General features: G+C 38.6%; 1 protein-coding gene across 1 annotated transcript in view; it reads left to right on the top strand.

The window, feature by feature from the left end:
* The window catches only part of trpa1b (transient receptor potential cation channel, subfamily A, member 1b), a 48,260-nt gene that overhangs the window by 7,547 nt on the left and 21,190 nt on the right, over positions 1-19,523 (top strand). The window contains exons 4-12 of the mRNA XM_067434626.1: positions 1,767-1,942; positions 5,291-5,398; positions 5,498-5,606; positions 6,426-6,571; positions 8,109-8,245; positions 18,599-18,647; positions 18,858-18,957; positions 19,054-19,154; positions 19,325-19,494. Coding sequence (XP_067290727.1) covers positions 1,767-1,942; positions 5,291-5,398; positions 5,498-5,606; positions 6,426-6,571; positions 8,109-8,245; positions 18,599-18,647; positions 18,858-18,957; positions 19,054-19,154; positions 19,325-19,494 — 1,096 coding nt within the window. The remainder of the gene's footprint in view (positions 1-1,766; positions 1,943-5,290; positions 5,399-5,497; positions 5,607-6,425; positions 6,572-8,108; positions 8,246-18,598; positions 18,648-18,857; positions 18,958-19,053; positions 19,155-19,324; positions 19,495-19,523) is intronic.

Below are 19,523 nucleotides of genomic sequence, written 5' to 3'. Positions count from 1 at the left end.
GCGCTAACTGAGACTGTCGTGAATGAACATGGAGGGCATTGCCTATGCAAAGTTTCAATGGTAATCCGTTACTAATGGATCCCACCGTGCGCACATGTTCGCCTCGTACCCGCGCTCACAGTGTTGCCAGATTGGGCGCGTGGCAGGTTTAACACAATGACGGATAGAGAAACGATGGGTCATTGCCTGTTGATCACGCCTTTTGACTGGTCTGACTGGTTGAAGGACTATCCAAATACATACAGAGACATTTGTATAATGCTCATTGATCCCGCCTCTTGTGCAGTAGAAAATACAGAGCAGGCTCCCCAGACCAATGTTCAATCTTAAACTGAGCTTGGTCTGGTGATAGCCAGACAAGCAATATTGGTCAGACAAACATAATCCCAGCAAACAGCTAAATCTGTGACATTTTCATAATAAATTAAATCTGACAACCCATAAATATAACTAACATTTTGTAGGTCATAAGAATACTTTTAGATCAATCTACACCAAAAAAAGGATGTAAAAAACTTTAAAGTTTAGGATCCAGTTCTAGGAATTAAAAAATTGGATCCGACTTTTGAGGCGCAAATATGTCATCTTTATTAATCTGCATAAAATGTAATTTTGTTTAACCATCATAACAAACAACATATTTTGAGAAGTTACACTTGAGTCTATGCTTTGCACTAATTGCATTGTAAAAGTATAGATCTATTTTGAAGGCCTTGTCCTTAGGCCTTGTTTCGTACCAGTCTTTGGCTATTTAGATCACATCAGGTCAGTGTGCACATTATTTTCTAATGATTATAAAACTATCACATAATCTCCTCAGGGATAACACACTTACGTCACTGGGGTGCTTATTTTAATAACAGTACTTTAATAAATCATTCACAAAACAGAGCCACTGGTTCACTCACTACCAAATGATATTCAGAGTGCACATTTCTCTTCTTAATTACACCTATTACATTGCAATATCCTATTGAAATAAACAACTTTAACCAGCCCAAGGTGGATAGCTGGTCTCTAGCCTAAGAGTTCTGGTGGGGTTTTAGAGGGGTTTTAGACACTTGTTAGCTGGCTATATTGGCTAACCAGCTAAATAATACTTTTTTTTTCTTTTCTCAAACCTTTTTTCTTTTCAAACCAGTCCCGAACTCCCCCTGCAGCCAATTCTAAAGAGTTCATTGGTCATTTCAACCACAGTTTCCTACGCAAAGCTGAAACAAATAGTAACCCTTAACTGAACCTTAATGATGTTAGTCTTTAGATTAGTTTTTGTCATCATAAGATCCATCCCTGACATTTCTGAACTCTGAACTGAATCAATGAAGTCTTAACCTTGTCTTGACAGGTTAACCAATTTTCCATGATGTTAAAGCTGAATTTTCAGCATCATTACTCCAGTCTTCAGTGTCACATGATCCTTCCGAAATCATACTAATATGTTTTGCTGCTTAATATTTCTCTTTTTTTCTTTTGTGGAAACCATGATAGACTAACATTTAGGGTATTTAGGGGTACCATTTACTGTTTAGGGTAATTAATATATAAACTAAAAATAATAATACTTTTCGGCAAGGGTCCATTAAATTGATCAAAACATTTATCTGTAAATCAACATTTTCCTATTATTTGGTGAATTCATTATTTGCTTTGAAATCATCATTTATGCCTTTCCATGAATAATGACTACGTATCTCTGAACCCTTTCTGAACGTCCTACCTTCCTGAACATCACATCCATGGCATATATTGTGTTTTTTGCTTTGTAGAGCTAAATGTACAAGATGAGCAAGGCAGAACTCCTCTGCACTGGGCTGTGGAGCAGGATCAACAGCAGAGCTGCGAATTACTGCTGGAGCTGGGGGCTGACCCCAACATCCTCAACAGCAGCCTGATGGGCCCTCTGCATCTGGCTGTCACTAAAAGATACAATCATTTAGTAGAGGTCAGTCACACATGCTGCTGGTAATCTGTTTGTGTGCTCTCAGGGCAAAGAGCAGTATAGATATGCATTCTCTTAAGTTTTTTTGTATAATGTGCATTAGACTGCATTAAATATGCATTGTCGAAATTATATAAGTCTCTTATGCTTCGAATTTATTTGAATCAAAAGCACAGCAAGAACAGTAATATTCTGAATTTCTAAAGTACTGTTTTGTGTCCTTGTTACAGTTTAACCTACTGTTTTCTATTTTAATATATTTTCAAATATAATTTATACCTGTAATGGGATAGATGCATTTTCAGCAGACATTGCTTCAGTCTTCAGTATCACAATATCCTTTAGAAATCATACTAATATGCTGATTTGGTGCTTAATTTTTATGATTTTTTATTTTTGTTGCTCAATTATTAAAAATACAAATTTTGCTACTTAATATTTTGGTTGAAAACTGTTCTGCATTTGATTGTGGTGGAATAGATCTGTGATTATTGCTGTACTTACTACTGTCAATATATTCACAGATATGCTGCTGCTGCACATATAACATAATATAGCAGATCTATACAGGTGGAGCTGGGGAAGGTGGAGGGTTACTGAAAGCGCACTACATACTGCTAAAAGCAAGCACTACCAGTATTTGTGACCCGTCACGGAAACCAGGGACACAAGTCGGCAGCTCTACTTTTCGATTTTTAATATCCCTAATCTACAACTGAGCGAAGATGAAGAAGAGGAAGAATGTATCAGACTGGCATCAGATGAGTTGGACCGTAAGAGATTAGAGGCTATATCGATAGTAACATTTGACGGGGATAAAGACAGAGAAATGGGTCAAATCTGTAACTGTGGCTATAATGTAGGGTAAGGTGCATGTCATCAAGTTTTGCCACACTCTCTCTACTCCCTTTTCCCATCACATATCAGATCAGAAAGGCATTTATTTTCAAAAAGATTTGAGAAAATATTAGAAAAGTGGAAATAAAGCATCTAACATGTGTTTATTAATAAGTGTTTCTCGGTTAGAGTGTGTGGCAAAAGGCGGATTCGAACCTCTGAGCGTTTTGCATCAAAACTTAATGACATGCGCCTTACCGCTACACTATAGCCACGGTTTCGGACTTTACCCATTTCTCTATCTTTATCCCCTTCGAACAGACACACAGTACATCCACTAAGAAGACCCTGGCAAACAGAAAGTGTGCCCGAACGACTTATTTCATTGGAGGCAACGAGATTTGCAAGAATACTTTTCTGTTTCTTATGGGGTGTGTTTCCATAAACACCAAAGTTTGTCGTTTTGTGTTCATTCTAAGAACACGTACACGTTATCTCATGTTTAGACCTTCCCATACCTACCTATTGTTCTTAATTTTAATTGTAATCGTTAGCATCGTATCACTTGCCAAAAAAAAAACATTACTATTATGGGCTTTTAGATGGTAATGTTAGCATTTTCTACCCTTTATTATTAAAAGGATGCGGTCCGATTTTTCCCGTTGCGTCTGTCGTTACTAGCAACCATGCAGCTTTACAGGGGGTATGGCTTATCTAAATGAGATGTAAATGAGCCCTATTGTCACTCCCAGCAGGTGAGAACAGGTGAGAACTGCAAAACTTTAGAGGTTGTTTTCTGTCGTTCAAACTTTTCTAAATGCCTACATTCAGATGGCCACAACTTCTCCAAATATTATCAGATTTCCATATGTTCCACATCGTTGGAAAGCTTAGAGACTACACTTTCAGAATAACTCAAAATGCCCCAGAACCGACTTGTGTCCCTACTTCCCGTGACTGGTCACATTTGATTGCTGAGCAGAAAGCTCATTGGTAGCTGATGCCACAGCAACCATTTAGCTGCGCTATCAGATAACAATGTGATAGCTAACAAACTGAATGAAGGACCTATCAGCCTCTGCCATATTTCCAAATTTCATGACAGAACTTTTTATTTCTGTCACTCAAATCATTCACGAAACTGATTTATTAAATAAAAAGAATAAAAAAAACACTAGCTTTGTCTGAAATTGCCCACTGACCAATAGCTAATACTCATTTTGAAATTTACTTCAGGACCATCAAAAATATGTTCTATAGTATGAATATGGTAGTATGAATGAAATTCATCTCCCATTCACTTCAGAATCCTGCTGGGTACTTTTTTTTTGGGACGATATGGCCTTTTTGAATGCTATGCATTCAGACATACTAATCTTTTGGCCTACTGTTTTTCACATACTTTTCATTCAATTAACTGCCTGAATTTGTAGCATTGTATTCTTATTATGTCTGCTGTATAAAATTGTGGTAACACTTCACAATACGGGTGCAGCAATATGCATTGATTCATGCTTAATTAATGCACAGATAATCATGAGTTAATGTGATTACTGCAACTAATGAAGATTCTATATGATTAATAGATAAAGTTTAAATTGTTATTATTTAAATGTGTCATAATGTATTAATTCCTTAATAACATATTATATTAACTAATAATGTAAATTAAGGTGTGAATTATCTCAACACATATGAGATAATGCCCATGACTATTAATTAATTCAAAATTAATTTAATCCCATAACCACTATTAAATATTACTTAATCAATTTGTTAATAGTCGTGTGCCCCAACATTAAGGAATTAATACATTATGACATTTAACTTATAACAATAATCTATTAATCATATAGAATCTTCATTAGTTGCTGATGCAGTAATCATTAATAAATGGTTTAGTCCACCATTAGTAATACAGTAACTCATGATTATCTGTGCATTAATTAAGCATGAATTAATGCATATTAGTCCACCCGTATTGTAAAGTGTTACCAAATTGCTTTAGCATTCTATGCTTTTCTGATTTCAGCCAGTGACTTTATGAGCGAATCACTAAATTATTAATTTAACCGATTCATTCATCACTAATTAATTGATTCAGGACTAAAAAACTAGTCAATTCTGTCGTGGCTTTGTTGGTAATTGTTTCTAGTAATTGAATAAAGCTGAAATATAATGAAAAAGAAATGTTTAAATTAGAAACGTTGCCTTACAATATTGTGTCTAAAATGTAAGTTACTAAGTATTAACGTCTTGTTTATTGAACATTTCTACACTTGTAATCTCATCACGCTGTAATTACCTGCTTCTTCGTGCCTACAGTTGAATCACAGTCATACAGATTTTCTGGCTTGTGAAATATTCATTCGATAGCATAGGGAGTGCTCAGTGGGAACCTTAAAGCCATCTTCCGTGCAGAATGTGCTTCTTGTTGCGCTGAAATGCTGGAGGAAATATACTAATAGTGTGGCTTGCAGATAACAATGAATATTTTGCTCATGTCTGGCACAGGTCCTTCTGTCCTGTGACAGAACAGATGTCAATCTGGAGGGGGATCTGGGAAACACCCCTGTGATGCTGGCCTGCTGCAGTAATAATTGCCAAGCTCTCCATTCTCTTGTGAGTACAAAGGGCAACAAAAAAAAAAAGATGTGTGACAGACATAATCCAGAATCTCACATATTGTGTAATAAAAGTGATTATATTCTTTCCTTACAGTTCAAACGCGGCGCCAAGATGTGTCATCAGAACAAACTGGGTCACTATGGCATCCATACAGTTGCTTTTGCAGGTGCCAAAGAGGCCATGGAGCTGGTTTTGAAAATTGGTAAGCAAGTTTAATAATCCTGTTCCACCAATTCACCATAACGAATCCACTCCCAACCCATTCACCATGCTGCTTAGACAGGCACTGAGATTCTGCACAGTGGATGGGTGGTCCGGAAGGATGTGTTCAAGACATAAATATTTGTGGGGGTTTTTTTCCGTCAGCTCCCTTTGACTTAGAGACAAATGACACAGTTTTAATTTACATTACAGTCCAATTTTTTAGATGCTGAAATGCAAAACATTTAAAACAGATAGAAGGGTCAACAGGTCAAACGTGACTGGCATCCTCCAGCACTATGGGATTTATTTGCAAGCATGTCACATGGTTGCCAAATAAAGCAGTCATGCTTTGTAATATCAAAGGGATAGTTACTGCAAAAATAAACATTCAGTCATCCTTTACACACGCATATCATTTCAAATCTGTTTTACTTTAAAAAAGTATAAAAATGTATAAAAATGATATGCCATATGCACTATATTCCAAGTTTTTGCTATTGTATGACTCCAGAAGTCTTAAAAATATAAAGCATGAGTTGTCTGAAACACTTTTATAATAACATTATGGTGCTTTCTCATTTTGGAGCTCCAGACGCCATTTATGTCATTATATTGTAAAAATGGCAATTTCTGATATTCTTCAGAAATTAACCTTTTGTGTTCTACTGGACTTGTGCAATGACAAGAGGGTCAGCAAATTATGACAGAATACACATTTTTGAAAATGCCTCTGCATCTACTTTTATCTGTATGAACTGTCAAGTAGGAAAAAATGAAGCTGAACTTTTCATCTCCTCTCTTTCTCATCCTCATGAAGGAGAAGAGCTGGGCTATTCCAGTTCAGTGCACATTAATTTTTTGGATAAGACCAAAAGCTCCCCGCTCCATCTAGCTGTACGTGGGGGAAACATTGAGGTGATCAAACTTTGCATCATTAAAGGAGCCAGAGTGGATCAGCAACAGGTAAGTTCTGTTTCAAGAGGTATAAAATGTCTCACTAAGGACTGTAACCATGGTTCTCTGAGGAGGGAACGAGATGCTTTGTCAGAACGTTGACGCTATAGGTACGCATGTGTAAAATCACTTCAATCTCATTGGCGAAACGTAGTCCTGTGACAGATAACAGAGCCCAAAAAAAAGGACCAAACATCATCAGCTTCTATTGGCTGAAGTCGCTCTCAGGCATGCAGAAATTATGGCAAAGCAACCCAGCATCTCATTTCTATCTCAGGGTCACAAGTGAGATGAACCTTAACGCTGCACCAGAATGTTGAATCTATGGGAACATTCATACCCACTATGGCCATACTGAAAAAAATGCCTGCTAATAGTTGAGTGATGCACAAAGCTTTAGCACCAGGAAACCTGGTGTAAATTCCATGTCCAGACAGTGTGCAGAGAGCATTAGTCTGCAGCATCACAAACCTCATATAATATAATTATTTAACAAAAAGACTTAAAATGATGACATTAAAAACATAATTATGAAAATATTCAAAATAATAACATAACATAAATAAACATAAACAGTCAAAATTGTGACAAAAAATAGTTATTACATTTGATCAAATTTGACATATAATTATGATTTACCAGAGCATGTTTTACTCTTATGTGGAGTAAAAATGGTCTTCAATAGGCCTATAAACCAAAATCATGGCAGGTTGAAACCATCACTTCACCGTTCTGCTGACTTGATTATCTAGCCATTTGAATTAAGTCATAAACATATTTTATCATACTTCTTTTACAGCTGGAATGAAATACTCTGCAATTTGATATAATATGATCACGAGCCCATTATCATCAATACTTATTTCTGTAAAAGCTTTGCGATACATTAAACCACACCATTCTCAGTAAAAAGTTTGGGGACAAAAATAACAAAATTGTTAAATATGCCTTATGTCAGGCTATAATGTCACGATTCTGAAAAAAAGTCCTTTCATGAAATGCAGCCATAGAAGAATGTGGTTTGCAATGAATACAAAAGCAGTCTGATTTCCTGACTCTCGATTTCGCACACACACACACACACACACACACACACACACACACACACACACACACACACCCACACACACACACACACACACACACACACCCACACACACACACACACACACACACACACACACACACACACACACACACACACACACACACACACACACACACACACACACACACACACACACGCACACACTCCTCCAGTCGTCGTCTTCAGTCTGTAGGAGCAGGGTTGATGCATTCAGTAATTGCTTCAGATAGTTAAATTGATACAAATTGCAGCCACTTACGTCTATAACCGAGCTTGGCCGTTCTATCCATTGCCACAGCAATTCAGGGTTCTCTCTCATTAATGGTTTGTGTTATTAGGGCAGCAGCTGAGAGATTGTCCCCCTCTTGCATTACCTGGCCCTGCCTCGCCTACTTATGTCAGGCTAATAGCTGACTTCCATCTCAATGTCTGTGTATGTGTGGCTTGATTGTTTTGCAGTGTGACAAATCCACGGCCCTCCACTTTGCCTGCACTCAGGGTGCTCTGGATGCCGTTAAAATCATGCTTTCCTCTTACAACAGAGTGGAAGACATCATCAACGTCAGGGATGGAGCCAATCAGACCCCCTTACATAGGTCAGTGTGATGTCATACTGCTCTCCAGTAGTCATTTTGAAGTGAACTAGCCTTCTGGTTTATCTTAGCTGAAATAAGTTAAGGTTAAAGGGACAGTTCACCCAAAAATTAAAATGCTGTCATCAATTGCTCACTCTCATGTGGTTCCAAATCCATAAGACTTTCATTAATAGCCAAAACACAAATGAAGATATTTTTTTAATAAAACTGCATGATTGAGTGATTTCTGTTCCTCCCTTGAAAATCTATTCACCCCAAACTTTCATAAAGAGATAGATAAATTCATATGAATCAAGCATACTTGAGATTCCACTGACCTAATATGAGTGTTCTCTGATCTCTGAATGTATCTTAAAGGGTTAGTTCACCCAAAAATGAAAAATATTTCATTAATTACTCACCCTCATGTCGTTGGACACCCGTAACACCTTCGTTCATCTTTGGAACACAAATGAAGATATTTTTGTTGAAAGCCGATGGCTGAGAAAGGCTTCAGAAAGGCCTCCATTGGCATTCAGTACATTTCCACTGACCCACTCACAAGACCCATAAAAGGCACTAAAGACACTAAAGACGTTACAAAGTCCATCTCACTACAGTGGCTGTACAATAATTTTACAATGCGACGAAAATAGTTATTGTGCGCAAAAAAATCAAAATAATGACTTTATCCGCCAAGTTATTGTCTTCTGTGTAGGTCTCTGACGTGAACTCACCTGGAACTCACGCGATAGCGGCGCTCCTCCTCTTCCGGGTCATGTATTCGAACGATGGAGCTGCGTCATATTCTCGTGCATGCGTCGAGTTCACATCAATAACTTGGTGGATAAAGTCATTATTTTGATTTTTGTGTGCACAATAACTATTTTCGTCGCATTGTAAAATAATTGTACAGCCACTGTAGTGAGATGGACTTTGTAATGAAGTCTTTAGTGCCTTTATGGGTCTTGTGAGTGGGTCAGTGGGAATGTACTGAATGCCAATGGAGGCCTTTCTGAAGCCTTTCTCAGCCATCAGCTTTCAACAAAAATATCTTAATTTTTGTTCCAAAGATGAACAAAGGTGTTACGGGTGTCCAACGACATGAGGGTGAGTAATTAATGATATTGATAATTTTCATTTTTGGGTGAACTAACCCTTTAACTGATCAGTGTTTATATGTGAATTAAATTTGTTCATCATATAAAGCTATTGTGTCTCGTAAACTTGGATTGAACTGCTTGATTCATATAATTCCATTTCAGTTCACAAATTGGGGAATGTTATCAGAGACCAATCTACTTTGAGTGTTATAATATTAGCCAATGAACATTGACATGCGGTTCACATGTTCCACGCTCCTCCCCGCAGGGCGGGTATAAATAAAGAAGCGGGAGCACCGCATCTTTGATTTCTGCTTCGGAACCGAACAATTTCAGTGGTTTCCAGTGTTGTTTTTTACAAGTAGTGTTACTACGAGTTTGCCTTTGGAGTTGATGTCTCTGAATCTGGTGTGGGTGATAGTAAGGTCAGCGGTGGTCGTGTCACGTTTGACGAACAAACAGCTGTTTTCACAGCTCAGAGCTGGGCATCTTCAATGAGATTGAGTACTCACAGCAGGCTTGCACTTTCAAACTGCTGTGAGCCGCGGCCATTCCTTTGTATGATTCAGCATTGTCAGAGCGTTTCCTCTAAAAGAGCTTAAACGGTTTGACCCTGCGTATTTTTCAAGATGTCATTCAAACCAGTGTGTTTCTGGATGTGGTTGTTTCCTGTCCTCATTTGATGGCCTCATTAAAATGTATTTCATATATAAACATGTGAGATTGCATTTGTGGGTGATCTATGCTCTCTCAGGGAGGTGTAATCACGTTCGGTGCGCTGTGTGAACGGCTGGCTGACAGCACGGGTTGTCACGGCAACCTAGCGTATCACTCTGCACTCTAGATGAGTGGTCGAGACAATGAAACCTCAAGCATTGTTGAGCCCTTTGGCCTATTCCCCGATCAAGTTTCTTTTCAGGCGCACCAGTAAAGTAGCCTAGAAATCTAGACGCACCCTAGCGGCAGCAAATCTAATCTGCCCGCTCTCAACTCTCAATACACTTCTGAGCTGTAAACGCCAAACTCTGGTCGGGCCAATCACATCGTGTATAGAGTCGGTTGGCGGGGCTTAACATAATGACGCCTGAGTTGCGCTTGCATGCTTCTAGTAAACACAGAAACTGGCAAACTGCGGTTTTTCGAATCGGCTCTGACCGCGACTCTGGAAGACTTGGTGTTAAGCTTTTCTCTGAGAAAAGAACAAAGAACGGCACTGAAGTCATTCTTAAAAAGGGAAGATGTGTTCTGAGTTTTGCCAACCAGATAAGTTTAATCTTTCAACTTGCTCTGGTTGGTTGTAGCGCTATCCAATTGCGTGCACACCTTGCAGAGGGAGTTTGAAAGACAACCGTTTATCCCGCCCCTCAGATTGAGCCCCTTCAATGGTGAGTTTCCAGACCAAACATCTTGATGTGGGTCTGGCTTGTCAGGCTACCAGAAAAGGGCTACTTAGGCTAATAAGCCTTGTTGACCTGAGAATTACAGTGGGGCTTTCCCTGCCGAGTACGTTCCCTGCCGAGTACGTTTTGGGCTCCCCCAAAGCATGTTGAGACTGTGTTCATGGGTGGTTCACGTTCTGGCCACGTTGGAACTTTGTTCGTCTTGCCTTTTTCATAAGTGTTTGAGCATTCAGCGTGCCATGTGCCATCAAGTCTGACGGCCATGCTCACTGTCTCACATGCCTGCAGGCAGCTTACAGATGAGATTTGCTTGTCTTTATAAAAAGGGAATTAATTATAATTATATTATGAATCGTTAAATACATTTTCCCTTCTCTTACTACCCTCGGAGGTGGGGTGGCAGTGCTACTGGCAGGTCACCTCTGTCCTGTACTCTTAATTCATGAGGGTAGTTCCGACCAAGGGGTTATGCAAGAACTGTGTACGACGACGGACTTCGCTCTCCGTGCGATGAAATTCACCGTACACTCCCTGGGTCGGGCGATGTCCAAACTAGTGGCTCAGGAATGCCTATGGCTAAATTTGGCAGACATGCGTGAGCCTGACAAAGTTTGGTTCCTCAACACCCCTGTCTGTCAGACTGGACTCTTCAGGGATGGCATCGAGAACTTCAGCCAGCAGTTCTCAGTGGCCCAATAGCAGATGGAGGCAGTTTAAAGACATCCTGCCCCGATGACCAGTTGCTGTCTCCACCCAGTCATTGCCCACAGCGTTGCATACTTCTCCTCGCCAAGGGCATCCCCCTGTGTCTGTCTCTGCCCCTGCTAAGCCCAAGAGAGGCCCAGCAGGTGGCCAGACGTAAGGAAGGCTCCCAACCTGCCAAGGGTCCCACGAAGTCCACTGACAAGTGCAAGCGGCCCTGACATGTTGTCTGGGGGGGAAATATTTATGGTTTCTGTTCTTCCAGCGGTACCCACATTCTCAATAAAAGAGCAGCTAGGCCCCATGAGGGTGAGCTTGGCAGCGTGCAACGCTTCAATGCCTTGCATCTCCCTTCCTCCTATCCATTCACAAGGGGGTAGGAGTGTGTTGCCTGGTCCCGTTGGTCCTGCTTGATCGGTTTCTGGTGGCTGGTCTAGTCAAGCTCCATCTTGCTGACTCATTTGTACCATCAGACTCAGCTATATGATTCAGTTTACCCGATGCCCTACCAAGTACAATGGCATCCACTTCAGCTCAGTGTGAAGCAGAGATGCTCATGTCTTGTGGGCAGAAATCTATGTCCTACTGGCGAAGGAAACGACCAATCCGGTTTCTCCAGCCAATATGAGGACGGGGTTCTACAGCCCCTACTTCATTGTTCACAAGAAAGGCGGTGGGTTACAACCAATCTTGGACTTGCGTGAGAATCAGGCCCTGAATCAGGCCCTGCACAAGCTCCCGGTCAAATTTTTTGAATACATCCGTCCTCAAGATTGGTTTGCAGTGATCAACTTGATGGACTAAAGTCCTCCCATTCTCGCCTTGTGTTTTCACGAAAGCTGCAGAGGTAGCCATTATTCCACTCAGAGAACACAGTGTTCGCATTCATCAACTATCTCAATGACTGCTCATATAAGCTCAGTCTCGGGATCAGTTGTGAGAACACATGGACATGGTGCTCAGTCAGAGGATATCTTATGTCAGTATGGAGCTGGATTCGGTCAACCAGACTGTGTACCTCACAGAGGAGCAACCTGTTTGCCTCTCCATACTCGACCCATTGCCGGTGTTTTTTCCCCCCAAGAACTAGATTGGAACCACCTCAGAAACTGACGTATGTTATACTCCTCTACTTGGTTAGTCCTTTCGTGTAACTGCCACATCTCCTTCCTTAGATGGATGTGGCTCAGCAGCATTTCATCTCCCGAGACAGGCACTCTTTCCAGTGATGCGCGGGTTGATCCAAAATGAGCGGGTGCCTGTGGTTACAAGCATTTACTACTTTTAAACAATGTAGTGAGTTTTTGCGGGCTGGTTAGATGAAAACGTTGATCGGGTGCGGATTGTTTATACCGCGCATCACTGATGTTTTCCTAGTGTTAATTAATAGTCACACTGAGTGTGTCTCGCAGAACAGCAGTATCTGACCTTTTCTGTTTAGAGCCCTGACTTCCCGCTCCAACATAGGGCAGTCCAGGGAGCACAAGTAGGGTGCTGGAAGGGCCAGCATCTGTGGCATGTTGGTAGGATTCCCAATTCGTCTGTCAGTTCCCACATATGTCAAACATGACCAACTGAAAGTGTACTTCCCGTCACCACAGGTACTGTGCATCCGCTGAACGGCTCCTCAGCGGTAAAGCAAAGATCCAGTGATTCCGCTTCCTTATTCATACCCGTCCTGCGGGGAGGATGCGTGAATCACATGCCAATATTCATTGGCTTATTTTAAAACACTCAAAAGTAGTTTGGTCTCTGAAAACAATGCCCAATTTGTTGGTCAGTTTCGACGTATGTCTCCGTTCCCTCATTCAGGGAACAAGGGTTACATACATAACCAACACAATTTATCTAATTTCTTTATCAATGTCTTAAAGTGTCAAGGGTTTTACGTGAACAGACTTGGTGGAACGACGTGATGTTGAGTAGAGTTTTTTTCATTCAACTTTATGGTTAAAATATTTAAATTATTAAACTTTTAATAATTATTTAACGTTAACATATATAACATATATTATTATTAAATTGGCATTATTGACAAATGTATTTGAAAACAATATCTGGTAACACTTTACTTGAAGGGGTGTGCATAAGACTGACATGACACCTTCATAATCATGACATGACACGTGTCATGAATATGAAGGAGTTTTTGTGCATGTTTATGACAACTGTCATTAAGTGTCATTCGCTTAATTATGTCATTTTTAATGCAATGATGACATTTTGGAGTTGTCTTTGTTATGACAACTTGACATAAACCAATACATCATAACCTGTCAGTGTCTTTGTCATGACAACTTGACATTACCAAGACAACATAACCTGTCATAAACATGACATAACAGATTATCAAATTTAAGAAACTACTTATCTTATAGGGTTAACCTTAAACTGCCATGTGGTTGGTAATGATGTTGACTGAGGCCATTATAATGTCATAAATTTTTTTCAGTGGCACAAGTTTAATTTGTCATTAAAATGTAATTAGGTGTTAATACGCTGTCAAATAATTTTTTAATAACAGCATCATTAATATTTTTCAGTTCATAATGTTTTATTTTATTTTTTAAGTTTAAAAATAAAACCACCAGCTTCAACAGAAGGTTAGATAATAGACAATTTCAAATGTCTTAAAAATATGAAAAGGAGTTCGAGAAATAAAATCAATCATTTAATTTTTAAGACTATCTGGTAACACTTTACTTGAAGGGGTGTGCATAAGACTGACATGACACCTTCATAATCATGACATGACACGTGTCATGAATATGAAGGAGTTTTTGTGCATGTTTATGACAACTGTCATTAAGTGTCATTCGCTTAATTATGTCATTTTTAATGCAATGATGACATTTTGGAGTTGTCTTTGTTATGACAACTTGACATAAACCAATACATCATAACCTGTCAGTGTCTTTGTCATGACAACTTGACATTACCAAGACAACATAACCTGTCATAAACATGACATAACAGATTATCAAATTTAAGAAACTACTTATCTTATAGGGTTAACCTTAAACTGCCATGTGGTTGGTAATGATGTTGACTGAGGCCATTATAATGTCATAAATTTTTTTCAGTGGCACAAGTTTAATTTGTCATTAAAATGTAATTAGGTGTTAATACGCTGTCAAATAATTTTTTAATAACAGCATCATTAATATTTTTCAGTTCATAATGTTTTATTTTATTTTTTAAGTTTAAAAATAAAACCACCAGCTTCAACAGAAGGTTAGATAATAGACAATTTCAAATGTCTTAAAAATATGAAAAGGAGTTCGAGAAATAAAATCAATCATTTAATTTTTAAGACCTGCCCTCTCACAGAACTGACTCTTAAAAACACAAAGCATGAATTTATAGGTGACCAGCACCAATTAACGCAAAAAGGGGAAAACACGTACACAAATAATGGCCATTACACAAAATAAACAGTGTTGCCACAGTTACTTTGAAAAAGTAATCTGATTACTGATTACTGATTACTCCTTTAAAAAGTAACTTAGTTACTTTACAGATTACTTGATTTTAAAAGTAACTAAGTTAGATTACAAGTTACTTTATTAGTTACATTCAGCAGTTGCCGACAACACCGCTGCCGCCTCAAAATAGAAATGACAACCGTTTTTGGCAACACACTTTATTGTATTTATGCCCGAGACTGACGGTCCTGACTTTTTTACGCCCCCTTTTTTAGGCTTCTCCTTCGTTTTATATTTATTTTAATAATTAAAATGAACAATGAGATGTGCTGGTGGAAACAACATGAGACCATGATAGCTTGCGCCACTGTCAAGATATGGCTCGCGCAGGGTTAAAGAGTCCGTATCTTCAGCACAGCTGCTAGAGTTATGGCCTTTTTACAACTGGTTCCTTCATTCGTTTTCTCTGACCAGGTATCTATCTGATTGCGAAATGACCAGGAGTGGGCCTAAATGCCTTCCGAGAGTCTTTCCAGACGTATTTAATTCCGATCACTCAAACAAACCAATTCAGAAGGTGCATGAAAGCATTTCAAACTAAACCGGACAAATGTAAATATATCTGGTTGTTTAAACCACATGTGTAAATTTTACTCCTGGCAAATAATTAAAAAATAAATGTGTGAGAGCGTGTTATGTTGTAGTCAGATAGATATGACGGTGCAAATGCAACATCGCTGCAGATGAGTAAAGCAAGCCAACGCATATGGCCGTAAATGAAACTTTAAAATAAGTCACACAAAACACAATCATCTTTAATATAAAATAATGAGACTAATGATCTTACCAGTGCTTAGGTCGCTCTCTCTCTCATATTGCGATCATTGAATTTAAAATGAGCTGCTGAATAAAATGCTGGAATCTTTTGCTTTGATGTGAACTCCGTTAAATGAGCAAATACCGCGGGAATTGAAGATCGGATTTATATTAATTTTGCTGAAGTGTAAGGTAGGCTATAAGACAACCTGCCTGTACTTTTTTTTTTGTTTGTTTAGATTGTGTAGCCCGTTTCGGGTTTTTTGAGCACCGTTGCGAGCATGTTGTGAGCAGTAGGCTAATCTATCAGCTGCCTCAGCTCGTCAGAAATGCCTTTGTGGTGGTATAATAACTAGCCTACTTTGTTTTTAATGTCAAAGTAGTTATATTTCGTTTCGTTTATTTTTTAAGTTCATTTAGAAAAATGTTTGGAGCAATTTTTGTTTGTTAAATTAAAGTTTTAATTTTTTTATGTGACGACCCAGTGAGTTAACCGCATGTTTAATAGCCTAGTCTCTCAAACCAACTCTTGAATTGTCTTGCCTATATAAACTTTAATTTAACAAACAAAATTAGGATAATAAAAAACGAAACGAAAAATAACTACTTTGACATTAAAAACAAAACTGAACTATTTTAATGGCTGCAACAATGTAAAAAATAAAATAAATAAATAAAAAACACGGCTCCAGCCCTCGGGCTGAGAACTTTGATAAGCTGTCGGTTTTTACAAAGGAAAATGACTAAAATAGTAACTCACAGTGACTTGGATAAGTAACTTTAATCTGATTACTGGTTTGGAAATAGTAACGCGTTAGATTACTCGTTACTGGAAAAAAGTAGTCAGATTAGAGTAACGCGTTACTATGTAACGCGTTACTGGCATCACTGAAAATAAACATATATATATCAACATCATATGCACACATAAACAAACACAGAAAAATAACACTTTGTCAAATTACTTCACTTTATAAATTATCTTCCGATGTATAAAAATAAGAGGAATAGTCTTTAGAGCCCCACCCCGGGCTGAACAAGGAATGGTTGCCGCTACAGCCTAGGCGGAACATTATATCTAGGGCCAACGTTTCCGCCCGAGCCCCTTTTGACGGTGCACCAGCACACGGGACTCCGACATAACAAACAGACAAACAAAGAAATGGTAAGAATAAACTCAAACTATTCGTTAAAGAGTGAGCGAAAGTTTAAATAAAGTATATTAAACCCAAAATAACGTTGTTGTGAATTGTTTTTACTTACTGCAAACTGAATTGACATTAAACACCTAAACAAACTAACCTGACTGAGGCTCTGCCAACATCTGTTACAGCGTACACATAACCAGTGGTGCCACCATAGACATCATCATATAGGTGTATGTCTATGCCACTCTATCATTTTGAGTTATATTAATAGTTTTTAATGACTCTGTACGATTTCCTCCATGATGCCTTATTTCAGGTCAAGCTAAATATTCATGACACTGTTATAAAATAATTTGACAGAGTATTGACACTTAATGACATGTTAATGACAAATTCAACTTGTACCACTGTAGTTTAGGTCAGGAAATATATTCATGACAATGTTATGAAATAATTTGACACATTATTGACACTTAATGACATGTTAATGACAAATTCAACTTGTACCACTGTAGTTTAGGTCAGGAAATATATTCATGACAATGTTATAAAATAATTTGACAGAGTATTGACACTTAATGACATGTAATTGACAAATTAAATTTATAAAAAAATCATGACATGATAGCCTAATGACAGCCAACGTCAAAACCAACCACATGACAGTTTAATAATAATAATAATAATAATAGATTTTATTTATAACGCACTTTTCATTCCGAAGAATCTCAAAGTGCAACAAAGGGAAAAAATAGCAATACATGAATAACAAGTAAAAATTACATCTCAACATCATGCCGGATGCTGATGACGCTAGCCTGGTGCAAACTTCAGCCACCATGCAGTTCAAGCCCGAGGGAGACCACCAGTGAGCAGGCGACACCCAGAAGAGAGAGCAGCCGCAGCGAGCAACATCAAATGTCCTTCACACCAAAACCAACCACAAATTCAAACAAAAACAGAAGAGAAGCGGTGAAAAAACGGCAAATAACGTCCTCTGAGTGGCTGCCAGCAACAGTCCCAATTGTAGCTCTGTTAGACTACTCACAAAAATAAGAAAATAAAATCTAAATTTAATAGTAAAGTTAACATGATTTGTGGGTGGAGAAGCGGCGAACAGACAACGCCAGCGTTCTCTCCCCCACGTTGCCTAGCAACTAATGTAATGTAAACCCAAAAAGCTAAGTAGTTTCTTAAATTTGATAATTAATCTGCTATGTCATTTCATGTCTGTTTATGACAGGTTATGTTGTCTTGGTAATGTCAAGTTGTCATGACAAAGACACTGACAGGTTATGATGTATTGGTTTATGTCAAGTTGTCATAACAAAGACATCTCCGAAATGTCATCATTGCATTAAAAATGACATAATTAAGCGAATGACACTTAATGACAGTTGTTATAAACGTGCATAAAAACTCCTTCATATTCATGACACGTGTCATGACATGATTATGAAGGTGTCATGTCAGTCTTATGCACACCCCTTCAAGTAAAGTGTTACCCAATATCTTAAGTGTGTGTGTGTGTGTGTGTGTGTGTGTGTGTGTGTGTGTGTGTGTGTGTGTGTGTGTGTGTGCGCGTGCGTGCGTGCGCGGGTGTAGTATATTGGTACAACTTGTTTATTATGAATTTTAAAGCACTTTTTTGCTATGACTGAACAAATGTATTTATAATGGTGATACCATTGGGGTACTTGTCCTTTTGGAATTTGTATCTGTAATTGTTTGTTTAATTCCCATGCTTCAATGATTAACAATGACTTTCTTTTCCTAATAGAGCCACATTGTTTGATCATGTCGAGTTGGTTGAATATCTTATTTCAAAGGTAAATGTTTGAATGGCTGCTTTGTGAGATTGTGAGTGGTTAAAACATCCTAACTCACACCTGTATGTGCACTTTGTGAACAAGCAAACCACATTGCTTGGATCTTTTGATAAGACAAATGTCAACCACCCAATATTTCTTTATCTTATCATATGTCCTTTGATAAAGCCGGTAATTTACTGTTATTCGGATCTCATTTGTCTTGGAAAGGGAGCAGAAATTGACTGCATTGACTGTAAGGGGTTTTCTCCACTGCTGCTGGCCTCCAACTGCGGTGCTTGGCACACCGTTGCATTTTTACTGTCAATTGGTAAAACATTTTCATGAATTTAAAACAATTTTTTTTCTTCAATACGATTTGCACGCATGTTTCTGCATTTTTTAACATTTTGTCCTTTTGAAAAAGGTGCCGATTTCAAAATCAAAGACAAAGCAGGTCGCAGCTTCCTCCACTTTGTCATTCTTCAACCAAAAGGGCTGAAAAATCTTCCTGAGACAGTCTTACAGGTGTGAAAATCTTTCTAAACGTCAAGTTCAGTTTGTCAAATGCATTACACTTTCATTTCGAAAGAAAGCCTGAGTCCAACTGACCCTGTGCTATGGATTATTACATAATGCATTGTTTTGAACATGCGTATGTTCTGTATATAGTTATAAGAACCCATTGCCTCCTCCAGAGTAATGCTGTGAAGGAGATGTTGTCTGATGAGGATGTTGAAGGCTGCACTCCTCTGCACTACGCCTGCAAACTTGGCATTCACGATTCGGTCAAAAATATGCTCGGTCTCAATATCTTCTTGGGTCAAAAGTCACGGGAGAAGAAATCAGCACTTCACTTCGCTGCAGAGTGAGAGCGTTTGTAATGTAGTCAGAACT

This window comes from Pseudorasbora parva, chromosome 24 (genome assembly GCF_024679245.1).
Source record: "Pseudorasbora parva isolate DD20220531a chromosome 24, ASM2467924v1, whole genome shotgun sequence".
NCBI classification, from domain to species: Eukaryota; Metazoa; Chordata; class Actinopteri; order Cypriniformes; family Gobionidae; genus Pseudorasbora; species Pseudorasbora parva.
Note: the sequence above shows the minus strand (reverse complement) of the source record. Positions and strands in the feature narration are given on the sequence as shown.